This window comes from Mustela nigripes, chromosome 5 (assembly GCF_022355385.1).
Source record: "Mustela nigripes isolate SB6536 chromosome 5, MUSNIG.SB6536, whole genome shotgun sequence".
NCBI classification, from domain to species: Eukaryota; Metazoa; Chordata; class Mammalia; order Carnivora; family Mustelidae; genus Mustela; species Mustela nigripes.
In genome coordinates, this window is record NC_081561.1 from 35011389 (window position 1) to 35027748 (window position 16360).

Sequence of the window (16360 nt, forward strand, 5' to 3'; positions counted from 1 at the left end):
TGACAAAGAGAAAATCCTGAAAGCAGCCCGGGAAAAGAAGTCTGTAACATACAATGGTAAAAATATTAGATTGGCAGCTGACTTATCCAGAGACCAGGCAGGCCAGAAAGAGCTGGCATGATATTTTCAGAGCACTAAACGAGAAAAACATGCAGCCAAGAATACTATATCCAGCTAGGCTATCATTGAAAATAGAAGGAGAGATTAAAAGCTTCCAGGACAAACAAAAGCTGAAAGAATTTGCAAACACCAAACCAGCTCTACAGGAAATACTGAAAGGGGTCCTCTAAGCAAAGAGAGAGCCTACAAGTGGTAGATCAGAAAGGAACAGAGAACATATACAGTAACAGTCACCTTACAGGCAATACAATGGCACTAAATTTATATCTCTCAATAGTTACCCTGAATGTTAATGGGCTAAATGCCCCTGTCAAAAGACATAGGGTATCAGAATGGATAAAAAAAACAAAATCCATCTATATGTTGCCTCCAAGAAACTCATTTTAAGCCCGAAGACACCTCCAGATTTAAAGTGAGGGGGTGGAAAAGAATTTACCATGCTAATGGTCATCAGAAGAAAGCAGGAGTGGCAATCCTTATATCAGATCAATTAGATTTTAAGCCAAAGACTATAATAAGAGATGAGGAAGGACACTATATCATACTCAAAGGGTCTGTCCAACAAGAAGATTTAACAATTTTAAATATCTATGCCCCCAATGTGGGAGCAGCCAACTATATAAACCAATTAATAACAAAACCAAAGAATCACATCAACAATAATACAATAATAGTAGGGGACTTTAACACTCCCCTCACTGAAATGGACAGGTCATCCAAGCAAAAGATCAGCAAGGAAATAAAGGCCTTAAACGACACACTGGACCAGATGGACATCACAGATATATTCAGAATATTTCATCCCCAAGCAACAGAATACACATTCTTCTCTAGTGCACATGGAACATTCTCCAGAATAGATCACATCCTCGGTCCTAAATCAGGACTCAACCGGTATCAAAAGATTGGGATCATTCCCTGCATATTTTCAGACCACAATGCTCTAAAGCTAGAACTCAACCACAAAAGGAAGTTTGGAAAGGACCCAAATACATGGAGACTAAATAGCATCCTTCTAAAGAATGAATGGGTCAACCGGGAAATTAGAGAAGAATTGAAAAAAATCATGGAAACAAATGATAATGAAAATACAACGGTTCAAAATCTGTGGGACACAACAAAGGCAGTCCGAGAGGAAAATATATAGCAGTACAAGCCTTTCTCAAGAAACAAGAAAGGTCTCAGGTACACAACCTAACCCTACACCTAAAGGAGCTGGAGAAAGAACAAGAAAGAAACCCTAAGCCCAGCAGGAGAAGAGAAATCATAAAGATCAGAGCAGAAATCAATGAAATAGAAACCAAAAAAACAATAGAACAAATCAACGAAACTAGGAGCTGGTTCTTTGAAAGAATTAATAAAATTGATAAACCCCTGGCCCGACTTATCAAAATGAAAAGAGAAAGGACCCAAATAAATAAAATCATGAATGAAAGAGGAGAGATCACAACTAACACCAAAGAAATACAAACTATTATAAGAACATACTATGAGCAACTCTACGGCAATAAATTTGACAATCTGGAAGAAATGGATGCATTCCTAGAAACATATAAACTACCACAACTGAACCAGGAAGAAATAGAAAGCCTGAACAGACCCATAACCAGTAAGGAGATTGAAACAGTCATTAAAAATCTCCAAACAAACAAAAGCCCAGGGCCAGACGGCTTCCTGGGGGAATTCAAACATTTAAAGAAGAACTAATTCCTATTCTCCTGAAACTGTTCCAAAAAATAGAAATGGAAGGAAAACTTCCAAACTCATTTTATGAGGCCAGCATCACCTTGATCCCAAAACCAGACAAGGATCCCACCAAAAAAGAGAGCTATAGACCAATATCTTGATGAACACAGATGCGAAAATACTCAACAAAATACTAGCCAATAGGATTCAACAGTACATTAAAAGGATTATTCACCACGACCAAGTTGGATTTATTCCAGGGCTGCAAGGTTGGTTCAACATCCGCAAATCAGTCAATGTGATACAACACATCAATAAAAGAAAGAACAAGAACCATATGATACTCTCAATAGATGCTGAAAAAGCATTTGACAAAGTACAGCATCCCTTCCTGATCAAAACTCTTCAAAGTGTAGGGATAGAGGGCACATACCTCAATATTATCAAAGCCATCTATGAAAAGCCCACCACAAATATCATTCTCAATGGAAAAAACTGAAAGCTTTTCCGCTAAGGTCAGGAACACGGCAGGGATGTCCATTATCACCACTGCTATTCAACATAGTACTAGAGGTCCTAGCCTCAGCAATCAGACAACAAAAGGAAATTAAAGGCATCCAAATCGGCAAAGAAGAAGTCAAATTATCACTCTTCGCAGATGATATGATACTATATGTGGAAAACCCAAAAGACTCCACTCCAAAACTGCTAGAACTTATACAGGAATTCAGTAAAGTGTCAGGATATAAAATCAATGCACAGAAATCAGTTGCATTTCTCTACACCAACAGCAAGACAGAAGAAAGAGATATTAAGGAGTCAATCCCATTTACAATTGCATCCAAAACCATAAGATACCTAGGAATAAACCTAACCAAAGAGACACAGAATCTATACTCAGAAAACTATAAAGTACTCATGAAAGAAATTGAGGAAGACACAAAGAAATGGAAAAATGTTCCATGCTCCTGGATTGGAAGAATAAATATTGTGAAAATGTCTATGCTACCTAAAGCAATCTACACATTTAATGCAATTCCTATCAAAGTACCATCCATCTTTTTCAAAGAAATGGAACAAATAATTCTAAAATTTATATGGAACCAGAAAAGACCTCGAATAGCCAAAGAGATATTGAAAAAGAAAGCCAACGTTGGTGGCATCACAATTCCGGACTTCAAGCTCTATTACAAAGCTGTCATCATCAAGACAGCATGGTACTGGCACAAAAACAGACACATAGATCAATGGAACAGAATAGAGAGCCCAGAAATAGACCCTCAACTCTACTGTCAACTAATCTTCAACAAAGCAGGAAAGAATGTCCAATGGAAAAAAGACAGCCTCTTCAATAAATGGTGCTGGGAAAATTGGACAGCCACATGCAGAAAAATGAAATTGGACCATTTCCTTACACCACACACAAAAATAGACTCAAAATGGATGAAGGACCTCAATGTGCGAAAGGAATCCATCAAAATCCTTGAGGAGAACACAGGCAGCAACCTCTTCGACCTCTGCCGCAGCAACATCTTCCTTGGAACAACGCAAAAGGCAAGGGAAGCAAGGGAAAAAATGAACTATTGGGACTTCATCAAGATCAAAAGCTTTTGCACAGCAAAGGAAACAGTTAACAAAATCAAAAGACAACTGACAGAATGGGAGAAGATATTTGCAAACGACATATCAGATAAAGGACTAGTGTCCAGAATCTATAAAGAACTTAGCAAACTCAACACCCAGAGAACAAATAATCCAATCAAGAAATGGGCAGAGGACATGAGCAGACATTTCTGCAAAGAAGACATCCAGATGGCCAACAGACACATGAAAAAGTGCTCCATATCACTCGGCATCAGGGAAATACAAATCAAAACCACAATGCGATATCACCTCACACCAGTCAGAATGGCTAAAATCAACAAGTCAGGAAATGACAGATGCTGGCGAGGATGCGGAGAAAGGGGAACCCTCCTACACTGTTGGTGGGAATGCAAGCTGGTGCAGCCACTCTGGAAAACAGCATGGAGGTTCCTCAAAATGTTGAAAATAGAACTGCCCTATGACCCAGCAATTGAACTATTGGGTATTTACCCTAAAGATACAAATGTAGTGATCCAAAGGGGCACGTGCACCCGAATGTTTATAGCAGCAATGTCCACAATAGCCAAACTATGGAAAGAATCTAGATGTCCATCAACAGATGAATGGATCAAGAAGATGTGGTGTATATACACAATGGAATACTATGCAGCCATCAAAAGAAATGAAATCTTGCCATTTGCGACAACATGGATGGAACTAGAGCATATCATGCTTAGCGAAATAAGTCAAGCAGAGAAAGACAACTATCATATGATCTCCCTGATATGAGGAAGTGGTGATGCAACATGGGGGCTTAAGTGGGTACAAGCAGAATCAATGAAACAAGATGGGATTGGGAGGGAGACAAACCATAAGTGACTCTTAATCTCACAAAACAAACTGAGGGTTGCTGGGGGGAGTGGGTTTGGGAGAAGGGGGTGGGATTATGGACATTGGGGAGGGTATGTGCTTGGGTGAGTGCTGTGAAGTGTGTAAACCTGGTGATTCACAGACCTGTACCCCGGGGATAATAATATATGTTTATAAAAAATTAAAATTTAAAAAAAAAAGATTGAAAAAAAAATGTATGCAGAAGATGATAAGATTATGCACTGCAGCATTATTTGTAATTGCAAAAGTACAGGAAGTACCTAAATGCCCCCAGATTGGAAACTGGTTGAGTAAACTGTGGTGCATAAACAAGTGGAGACTATGCAAGTGTGAAAAAAATGAGGATGTCCCTCTAAACTTATACAGCATGATTTCCTGCATGCACTTTTAAGTGAAAAAGGCAGTCTAAAATAGTATGTATGGTATACTACCTTTTGTGTAAGAAAAAGAGGAAATAAGAAAATATATATGCATATGTTAATTTCTGCACAGAGAGAGAGGAAAAAAAACTAGAAATTAATGAAGTTACCCACAAAGGGTTGGGAGAAGGGGTACAGGAGGGAGAGATAACCCTTCACAGAACAGAGTAAGTTGGTTATTCACAAAAAGAGTAATAAGTTGCTCTTTGGGAAGCATATTAATGTTCTACATATTCAAAAAAGGAAACAAACAAGAATAGAAAAAAATGATAGGCATTACTAAGACTAGATCATTTCAACATGTTTTAGTTTTCATAAACCTTGAAAAAAAAAAGCCAGTATATAATCTCTTCCTTTTTCAGAGGCCGTCAGGGTTCACGGAGAAGCAGAAAAACTTTCTAGTGTTTACAAAGGAAATTAGCGAAAGAGTCCAAGACATTCTCCTTCAGTTTCCCGTTCAGGACTAAATCCACCAGATAGAATTTAACTGTGAACTCAATCTGACAGAAAAGGGGAAGAGAGAGAAGGGTGGAGAGGATAGGAAAGGAGAGAAGAAAGAAGGAAAGAAAGCTTTCAGGACCCCCCATCACTACAGGAAATGTCTCTGTGAGAAGGACGACCAGCTTCTAAAGAGAGGACCATGTGCTTCCAAGCCCCCAAATCACGTCAACAACTGCAGTTCCAAGTATGAGTTATTGTAAAACCAGAGAGATGAGATCATGCAGATGAGATCACTGCTTATGGAAATTACCCCTCAGGTGGCTGACCTCCAACAGTCCCCATTAATATCAACAACTAACACCATTCCTCTACCGGGGGCAGCCAGCCCGGAGGAGGGGGAGGACTCAGACAATCTCCAGTTGTGGAGTGCATTTCTTGAGCTGGTTTAGATGAAACAGAGACTCCAAATCTCCAGCTCTGCTCCCATGGCAAAACAAAGGAGAGAATCAGGACATAGAGAAAGGAACTTATATGAGTCTCCCAGTAGGAATATCCTGTGAGACAGCCTTCCTCACCTAAATCAGCCATGCATCGTTAACCCTCAGCTGCTTCTCCTGCAACTCAACCACTCCACAAGCAGTAAAAGACACCGTTGACTCGTGACGTTTACGGTTAACACAATTCAACATTCAAGTGTAGTCACCTCAGCTGGAAATTTTCATAATAGGTGGAAAAGGTATTAAGATGCTTTCCTCCAAAAGTTTATGAGGAAATAAGAGTATTGCCTGAAGATCATAGTTTCGTGAATAGCTCTTGAGTTAGAAAGCAATAGTATAATAGGAATTAACAGACACTTCTGAAAATTAAAATACAGAAGCCGTCAAGAGACTGTTGGGATAATGACCCATGAACTGTTGTTTATAAAAGGCCAAAAAAGCTACACATTTCCTGGGTCATGAATTTTCTTTGGAGTAGCCATGGATGTAAAATATTTACTATTTATCATAATAAATATGAAAATACTGTCAACAGGGGCGCCTGGGTGGCTCAGTGGGTTAAAGCCTCTGCCTTCAGCTCGGCTCATGATCCCAGGGTCCTGGGATCGAGCCTCACATCGGGCTCTCTGCTTGGCAGGAAGCCAGCTACCTCCTCCCTCTCTTCCTGCTTTTGATCTCTGTTTGTGAAATAAATATATAAAATCTTATATAATATATATATTATGATATATAAAAAAAGAAAATACTATTGATAGAAAGACTAGAAAGACATAGAAAAAAAAACCCTGAACATAATTTGATTTGGTTTACCTCAAGTGTCAAAATTACATATAAGTAAAAGAAGTAAAATCAGCTCCTTGTGACTCCATCACTCACTTTCTCTGATAAAAAGCTGATAAAAATAGTTTCTGTACTAAAAGAAAAGTAATCATTATCAATGTCCTTACTCTGTATGATATGGAATACGGAGATCGAGAACTTACTTCCCCAGGTTTTTTAGTTTTTCAGTAATTTCACTATTGCTTCCAGCCATTCTTGTGACTCCCAGAGCAGCATCAGAATTTTGAAACCTAGGGGCACCTGGGTGGCTTAGTCAGTTAAGCACCTGCCTTTGTCTCAGGTCCTGATCTCAGGGTCCTGGGACTGAGTCCTGTGTTAAGCTTGCTGCTCAGCATGGGAGTCTGCTTCTCCTTCTCCCTCTACCACCACCCCATATACTCTCTCTGGTTCACTCTCCAAATAAATTTTTTAAAATCTTTAAAAAAAAAAATTCTGAAACTTATTTTTCCTGTTTTTCTTTTTTTTTTTTAAGATGTTATTTATTTATTTATTTATTTATTTGACAGACAGAGATCACAAGTAGGCAGAGAGGCAGGCAGAGAAAGAGGAGGGCTTGATCCCAGAAATCTGAGATCATGACCTGAGCCAAAGGCAGAGGCTTAACCCACTGAGCCACCCAGGCACCCCTCCTGTTTTTATTTCAACAGAAAATAAATATAATGTGTTTTCAACAAGGTTCGGTCTGAGTCTCACTTCAAAAATGGAGCCACAGGTTCCATTTTTAAATATTCAAGGAAAACAAGGGGTTTAAATCTCTAATTAACAGCATTTCCAGTCCTTATCAAAAACAGTTTTCATTTTACAGGTTTTCTTTTTGACAGCAAGAGAGACTTCGTTCAATGATGAAGCTGTTGTTTTGACCAAAAAAACAATGGGTTAGGTTACAGGGCTCCTGGGCCAAGCATGATTTAAGTAAAACAATGCGCTGTTCATAAATGACATTTAAATAATATAATCATGACTCATGCCAAAGCCACTTTAATTTCTTAAAAAGTAAAAACAACTACAGTGTATTTAAAGGACTTTGGCAAATGTGATGGCAAAAGAAAAAACAAAGTCTCTGAAATGAGAAACTGATTTCATAATGAAAATCATTATACCAAGAAGCTTTTGTCCACGACTTTGAAACATAAAAATTGAGTTCAGCGGGTGAAATGATGTATTTGGGGGAGCACCATTGTGTCGACTTCCATCAGCCACCTCGCCAGCTCGGAAAGTGAGTCGAAACCACTGACCCCTGTGCCTAGCTCCTAAGAAAAGGCCCAGGCCAGATAGAACCTTGAGTGTTTAAAACAATCATGGCATTGTGCAAGTACCTGAGAGATGTTCTGGACCCAGCCCCTGCATTAGGATGAGGAGTCCGAGGCCCCAGGAAGTGAATACTGACAGTAACTCCTTCATCCAGGCTGCATTTAAAGCAGGGCTCATATGGCAATATGATGGTGAGAGCTTAAACACGGCCTGCACTATCACGGAGCTTACACAGGTAACAGGCAACTTAGAACACTGCACATAATGCTAAGTGCGGAAAGAAAAGGAAATGAGAGCTCCTAAATGGGAAGCGAAGGCCACTGCGAGGGAAAACACTACTTAAGTGATGAGAAGGAGCCAGCCATGGGAGGGTCCCAGGAGAAGGAAGAGCAAGCTTAGAGCCCTGAAGCACCATGGAGGCAGGGAGTGCTCCGGATCGAGCCGAGGGGGCCAAGACGGGGCAGCCTCAGTGAGGTGAGAAATGGAGGCCAAGGCCAGGTCACCCGCTGCAGAACCCACTAGAGAATTTTAAGCAAGGAAGTGACCATATTTTAACATTTTCAAAAGATCCTTTTTATTGGGGCCCCTGGGTGGCTCAGTCGGTTAAGCTCATGGTCATGATCCCAGGGTCCTGGGATCCAGTCCCACACTGGGATCCTTGCTCAGCAAGAAACCTGCTTTTCACCCTGCCTGCTGCTCCCCTGCTTGTGCTCTCTCTCTCTCTCTCAATCTGACAAATAATTAAAATCTTTTTTTTTTAATCCCTTTTAGGGGTGCCTGGGTGGCTCAGTGGGTTGAAGCCTCTGCCTTCGGCTCAGGGTTCTGGGATCAAGCCCCGAGTCAGGCTCTCTGCTCGGTGGGGAGCCTGCTTCCTCCTTTCTCTCTCTCTCTGCCTACTTGAGATCTCTGTCTGTCAAATAAATAAATACTTTCAAAAAAAATTTTTTTAAATCCCTTTTATTATATGTGGAGCTTGTATTGAAGGGGAATGAACATAGAAGCAGAGAGGTTTTGTAAAAAGAAGCCACTGGAGTTGTCCAGCTGAGCAATGATGGTATGTGAGTAGAAGGATTCGCCATGGGATGGAAAGAGCAGAACCTCACATCTGTTTCTGAGGCAGATGGACAGGGATTACTTGCTGACTGCGGACCCTAACTCCCCGTCAGATGCAACTGACTGTATACACTCCAGCTAACAGTTACTGGGCATTTGTTGCGTTAAAGTGCTAAAATGTCTTATTTCATCTTCAAAACAAATCCCGTGAAGTGGGTACTTTATGACCCCTATCCTATAGGTGGGAAAACAAGGCTAAGGGAAACCGGCCCAAAGCAGGAGGCAGGATTCAGAGCCCAGGTATGACCGGATGCACAGTGGGAACTGTCACCACAGGGTTCTCCTGTCCCCCAAGGTGAGGCTTGCCTACTTCACAGCAGTAGTGTTCTTCAAGCCTACAGCAGCTTGCAAGACTATACGGCCTTTAGAGAACCATGTTTTTTCTGCCCCCTGGCCCTCTGCACCTTCAAACAACCAGCAAGGGTGAGGAAGGCTCTCAAGCATCAAGGAGATGCAGCCCCCAGGAAAACAGCTTTGAAATACAGCAGGCTGGCGCTTAGCCTGGCTAGGGCTGGCCTGAGGGACGAGCGCTCCTTTTGGGAAAAACAAAAAAACCCATACAAAGGATTTGGAACATTCATTTTTTAGGACCTCTGCTAACCCAGAGCAAAGTATCTAGAACACAACTCAAATTAAGGGATGATTTATCATTTTATCATTCCTTAAGGAGTTCAAACTAGAAAATTCATTCTGTCTTTTTAAAGCATTGATACTTGGCTAGACAACATTATAATTCATAAAGCATATAAAATACAGAATTATGGGGCACTTTCTAAAATATTTTATCTTATTTTATTAAATTATTCCAAAGAATGTGTATCATATTATAAAGCAACAGCCTAGTTCCTACCTACTTTCTACTTGAAGCCAGTCACCCCAAATCTTGAATACAAGTCAGCATCTTGTTTTTAAAAAGGTGCAGTTGAATTACGACAATCCCAAATATTTTTCAGCTCCTTAAGTATAACCATTATGGCAACGTGTGAAATCTCAGTTTTCTTTTTTAGCATGGCACACTCGGTACCACTTCTTAAACCTTATAATAGAACTTGAAAAAAGCAGCTCTTGAATTTATACGTTGAAATATGACTGATCCACAGATACATGTATGAAGGAGGATAATTTTAAATAGGCAGCTCTGTATGGAAAGTTCCAATTGGTAGATCTCTGAGAATTTCCTGAAGACCTAACCACATTGCAGGCCTGCGGGGCCTGGCTCGAACCCGAGGGAAAATATACCGCTCTCACCTTCTCCACGGCAACACTCAGTTTCCCCTCAGCTCTGATTCCAATCCCTGGTCTCCCCCAGTTTGTCCTCTCATGCGGTACGTGGTTCCTGACTCACAACCCCCTTCCTCCCTCTCAGCCCTTGTTCGTGCCGGCCTACCCCAGAGAGAGCTTTCGACCCTCACCAGCTCATCCTCATGGATCCCACATCTTACAGCTCATTCTGCTCTAACCGGACACTTCAGGTGTCTCTGCTGTCTCCTTCCTGATAGAAGCCCATGTTCCTCCCTTACTATTTTTTTTTTAAGATTTTTATTTATTTATTTGACAGACAGAAATCACAAGTAGGCAGAGAGGCAGGCAGAGAGAGGAGGAAGCAGGCTCCATGCTGAGCAGAGAGCCCGATATGAGGCTCGATCCCAGGACCCTGGGACCATGACCCGAGCCGAAGGCAGAGGCCTTAACCCACTGAGCCACCCAGGCGCCCCCTCCCTTACTATTTTATCAGAAGCCCCTTTGAGACTTCTTGCACACTGGCCATACTCAATCACCTTGGCCAATTCCTGGACATTTTCCATCCTGTTATGGCTTTTAACAACCTAAGAATGTTACAAAGTAAACTTATTCCAATTGATCTGAAGAAGAACATGAATTCCAGAACCAGATCACCCAGGAGTAATCATGCGTAAGTTATGTAACCTCCCTGTGCCTCAGTTTCCTCACCTGTGAAATGGAAATAATATCAATACACCCATCTCCTAGGGTTTTTGTAAGAATTAAATGAAAACATGGGGCACCTGAGTGGCATAGTCAGTTAAGTGTCTGACTCTTGGTTTCAGCTCAGTTCATGATCTCAGGGTTATGAGATTGAGCCCCTGGTTGGGCTCCATGCTCAGCTCAGAGTCTGCTTAAGATTCTACCTCCCTCCCTCTGCCCCTCCCCCAATCATGCACACACTCGCGCACACGCACATGTGTGCGCTGTCTCAAATAAATAAATAAATGGGTAATCTTAAGGAGAAAAAAAGAACTAAATGAAAACATTTGGAAAGCCTTTAAACAGGGTTAATTATTACCATTATAATATAAAATTTAGTTTAGGATAAACAAGTCCCTACACAATGAGGGAACCTGGAAGAAAAGCTCACATCAAAATAGTGTCTTTAAGCTTTCTAATTCTTAACTGTGGAGAAGTTAGCAAAAACACTAACAGCTTGCCTCTATTTGCATGTAACCCATTCCTTCCATAAAAATAAATAAATAAAACACTTAGGAGTTGGGAAGTATTGACCTGATTTTTAGATTACACTGAACAAGGGGTTATTTTTTTAGCATTTTACATAAACCATTCTATTCCTCATGAGTTTGAGGGGCAGCAGGTATCCCAAACTGTGTGCAGATAAACTCAGCCACATAGAGATTTTGCTACAAGTCCCCTAACGTGGAAGTGCAAAGCCGAGCCTGTAACTTTGGGTGGTTGGCTTCTGGAGTATTTGAGGAAATCAAATTCACATTATTATTATTAAAAATGCTTTTGTTTTGGGGGTACCTGGGTGGCTCAGTCATTAAGCTCCTGCCTTCGGCTCAGGTCATGATCCCAGGGTCCTGGGACTGGGCCCGCATCGGGCTTCCTGGAAGCCTGCTTCTCCCTTTCCCATTCTCCCTACTTGTGTTCTCTCTCTCACTATCTTTCTCTCTTTGTCAAATAAATAAATAACATCTTTAAAAAAAAAAAAGTTTTTGTTTTGTCTAAGTATGGACATGAAGTTTATGAACTCTGAGGTCAGGGAATGGTTCCATGTGTAATGTTGAGCACGCTGGACTCTGAGGTCAGGGAGTGAGTTCAAATCCCAGCTCTGCCACTCACTTGCTGTGTGACCTTGGGCAAGTTAATTAACTTTTCTGTGTCTCAGTTTCCTCATCTGTAAAAATAGGAGGACAATACTAACACTGTGAGCATTAAATAAGACATCAGGTATAAAGTTCTTAGAACACTGCCCGGCACATACAAGGTCTCAGCTAATGACAACTGTTGTTACTTACACGGCACAAAGCATCTGGTGTCTGCAGATGGTGTCAGTCTCTCTAGGTGTCGGGACAGTAACCACCAGTGTGGCATCATCTGGGGGGCCAGCAGGGCCTCCCCGTACAAATGTGCCCTCCTAACTCCCACCTACCTGACACTTCAAATGCACTGAGAAGGTGCGTGCCCCACTACACCCCATGTGTGTATGTACAAACAGTCTTTCCTGACAGGGAATTCCTTGAGAAGAAACGCCCTGACCTCCTGTTTCCTCAGCAGCAGAGCTGACGCAGGCACCAACAGGTACTCCATGAATGGTGTGATGAATAAATGAACACTCAGTCCTCTAGATTTTTAAGTAGCTTTAAATGTCAGGTCCCTTATGAAAATAAAAACCCCTTGAGACAATAACTCCTTAACGTGTTAGCAGCCGTTATTGACAATTAGCTGCAGGAAGAATGGTGACAGCTTCCCACGGCTTGAACTTGTAGCACTTTTCAACACCATCTAGTCCTAAAGTCACATAGCAAAGACAAATTGGACTGACTGAAATATGGACTCTGCCAAGGTAGAATGAAAGGAAGGAAGGAAGGAAGGAAGAAGTGAGGGAAGAAGGGAGGGAGGGAGGAAATGAAGGAGTGAGGAGGGGAGTGAGGGAGGGAGGAAGAAATTAACTTATAAATGAAACTATATTTCTAAAATGCTTACCTTGCCTCATAAATGAAAGGGCTTTTTCTTTTAAGTCTTCTGTCAGTTGTCTCTTTTTAGTCAGGTAATCCAAAACATAAATATTGGGAGCAAAATTTATCATGTTCTGTTCACCACAGCCGTAAGGCATCCGAATCAGTGAGGCTAAGCCATTGATGGAAGAACCGAGGATGTCTCCTGAAAGCACAAGATACTCCATACATTCAGCACATAGTCCTGGTGGCCAGGACACTTCCACGGAGGACAGAAGGCAGCTGACATTGAAGTGATGAACAGAGTACAAAGTCCACGTCGAGCTTTTAGGAAGACTGGTCAAATAACTGATAACACAGTGGCAATGAACTCACATAGATTACAGGACAAATCAGATGTTTACCGCAGGTAAAGATGTGGCATACACTAGGCAAAAAATAAGTTTAAAAATCACTCTCTTTTTTTTAAGATTTTATTTATTTATTTATTTATTTATCTGTCAGAGAGAGAGCAGAAGCATGGAGAGCTGCAGGCAGAACAGGCAGAGTAGGCAGAGGGAGAAGCAGGCTCCCTGCTGAGCAAAGATCCCGATGTGGGACTCGATCCCAGGACCCTGGAATCATGACCTGAGCCGAAGGCAGACACTTAACTGACTGAGCCACCCAGGTATCCCTAAAAAATCATTCTTGAACAAAAATGTCAGGAACTGATTAGGAAACCATTATTTTTATATAGGAAAGAAATGTTTTATTAGTAGTATTCTTCACAAAAGTAGAATTTCACTGATTTCTTATTAATACACTATAAACACTTGAAAAATGATTTTTTTTTTCAGGGCAATCAGCAAAATGCCTGATTGTAGTATTTTTCAGTGTGTCATTTTTCAGTGTGTTCTCTTTAGCAAAAACAAAGTAGAAGTAACATGCAAAAATATGTCAATGAGGGGCTCCTAGTGGCTCAGTCGGTTAAGCGTGTGCCTTCAGCTCAGGTCAAGATTCCAGGGTCCTGGGATCAAGCCCCGCATCAGGGTCCCTGCTCATTGGGGAGCCTGTTTTTCCCTTCAGTATTCCTCTGTGCTCTCTCTCTCTCTCAAATAAATAAATAAATAAATAAAATATTTAAAATATATATATATAGATATTTCAATGAATCTCAGGATCAAAAAGGATTATTACTATTCTTCAAAGTTAGTAAAATAAAATTAGACAAAATCCCTGCTTAAAAGACACCTCTACCCACATTTTAACACTATGACTCGGGGAAATAAGTAAAACTTCAGAAATATAGAGGCTGAGTTCTAATTCTGACCCCACTCTGAGGGAGGGCTAGGTGGCCAGTAGGTTAAGCACCTGCCTTAAGCGTGTGCCTTCAGCTCAGGTCATGATCCCGGGTTCCTGGGATCGAGTCCAGGACCCGGCTCCTTGCTCAGCAGGCTGTCTGCTTCTCCCTCTGCCTACTGCTCCTCCTGCTTGTGCTCTCTCTCACACACACACATAAGTAAATAAATAAAATCTTCAAAAAAAAAAAAAAAATCAAACCTCAAGAGTATTTCAATAACCAAAGACAGACTCATTCCAACGTAGGAAGGAGTGGTGGTATACATTTGAAATTCAAGGCTTCTTCCCTGTGTGTGTGTGTGTGTGCACGCGCGCAAGCCTGTGGACAGTATCGCCCTCCCCACCACTCCCCCCACCCGCCATGTATGCTGCACCTCCCAGCACCCGAACACTATGAGAGAATTTATTCGCCTAAGTAGAGGGCTTATTTAATTCTTCTTAAGAATTACACCTAAGGCTCCCAAAAAGTCTCCTCCAGAGGGACTGGTTGGTTGAGTTATATTGGAAAGCATTCCACATACAGATGAGATTTAAAAGAACCTCTGAAAAAGTGCCTTAGGTCCTGACAGCCTGAAAACCTAACGAACTATTTAGATTCATTAATCTTCATTAATCTAAACATTTCCTCCAGTTATTTGTGAAGCTCAGCTATATAAACAAAGCGCTTGTGTGGAAGCTATGTTTAACAGCTGACGAAAAAGTACTTTCGGGTTGCCAGAAGTTCACAAGGAGAGGGTGAAGTCAGCGGGCCGCTTCCTGCTCTGAAGGTTATCTGCACACAGAGATCTGCTCTCGGCAAACAGCGCTCAACCTTCCATCCTCACAAGGCTTGTGAAACCTTTTCAAAATATACGCACCCTAGCCATAGCTAAGAAATTCTGATTATGTAGGTTTCAAGGGGAGCCTGTGTTTTTATGAAGCTCCATAGAAGATTCTGATTATGTACCAGTGGTTGAGAGCTTCAGAGGGCAGAAGCTCTTGCTCTTAGAACTAACCCCTCCCTCCAGCCCCATTATAGTGGGCCCTACTACCCAGAGAGTGGTCTATCTACCGGAAGCATCGGCATCAACTGGGAGCCTGTTAGAAATACATACCCCAAGGCCCCACCCCAGGCCTACTACACCAGCATCTTCCTTTAGAAGAGATCCCCACGATTCATATGCACACTGTGATTAAGAACTGGCCTAGGACACATATCTGCTACTCTTTCTATTGTAATCATCAGTTGGTACCAACTAAAAATTTTGGCAACATCTTCTCATTAGGACTAGATAAGAAAATGCATCCAAAAATAGATATGTATGTAGTCACATACAAATAAACCAGCAGTGATGGTGATATACTGTGTTCTTACCAATAGCAGTGATCTGAACTCGTTCACTACCACTCACTGTGTTGGGAGGAAATGAGAAACTCAGAGTTTTCAGGAGAGTTTGTAACTTGTTGTCAGTCAAGTCTAACAAGATGGATTGTGAATATGATTTTTCTATTCCTTCAGCCTGTAGGAAAAAAGGAACACGATTAATATCGGTTGACATCATCTCAACTCCTCTGTTTACAGAGAACTTTATGAAAATAATAAGATAAACATCTTGCCTGCTGTGTTCACAGTATGTATACAATTAGATAAATACCTACTGTTTTTTATTCCTGCTTCAAATCTGTTAATAAATGTTTACTTTCTAGTTAGAGTAAACAAAACATTTCATGAAATGGCAAAGAAGAAGATGAAAAGGTGATGAGAAAAACCCTCTGAGTAAATCCTATTCTTATCCAAAGACAGACTAAATACCTTGTCCAAAGTCACACTTGACAGAGCTGGGATATGAACCTAGGGCTGTCTCACCCCAGAACACAAGTGCTTATCAACAAGGCTGAGTTGTCTTTTTCTGTCTTCTCAAAAAAAAAAAAAAAAAAAGAAAAAGAAAAAAAATTCTATCGAGCGCCTGGGTGGCTCAGTTGATTGGGCAGCTGCCTTCGGCTTGGGTCCTGGGAATGAGTGCTGCATTGGCTCCCTGGTCAGCAGGAAGTTCACTTCTCCCACTCTGTCTGCCCCTCCTGCCCCACTCATGCTCTCTCTCTCTCAATAAATAAAATCATTAAAAAATTTTTTATGAAATCTCTTCTAACTGTATTAAGGAATTCCAAAATTCAAAATCTACATATCAACTTGGGGTCATTTAACAGGACTCCAACATAACACAGTTTTTAAATGTAACTGACAGCAAAAGAGATTTGCTGTAGGGGCATA

The 16360-nt window shown here is 41.2% G+C and overlaps 1 protein-coding gene across 2 annotated transcripts in view; it reads right to left on the bottom strand.

The window, feature by feature from the left end:
- The window catches only part of CD109 (CD109 molecule), a 136832-nt gene that overhangs the window by 32209 nt on the left and 88263 nt on the right, over nt 1-16360 (bottom strand). For both annotated transcript variants that reach the window (XM_059400144.1, XM_059400145.1), the window contains exons 22-23: nt 15464-15608; nt 12800-12976 (exon numbers count right to left, since the gene is read on the bottom strand). In XM_059400144.1, the coding sequence (XP_059256127.1) occupies nt 12800-12976; nt 15464-15608 (322 nt within the window). The remainder of the gene's footprint in view (nt 1-12799; nt 12977-15463; nt 15609-16360) is intronic.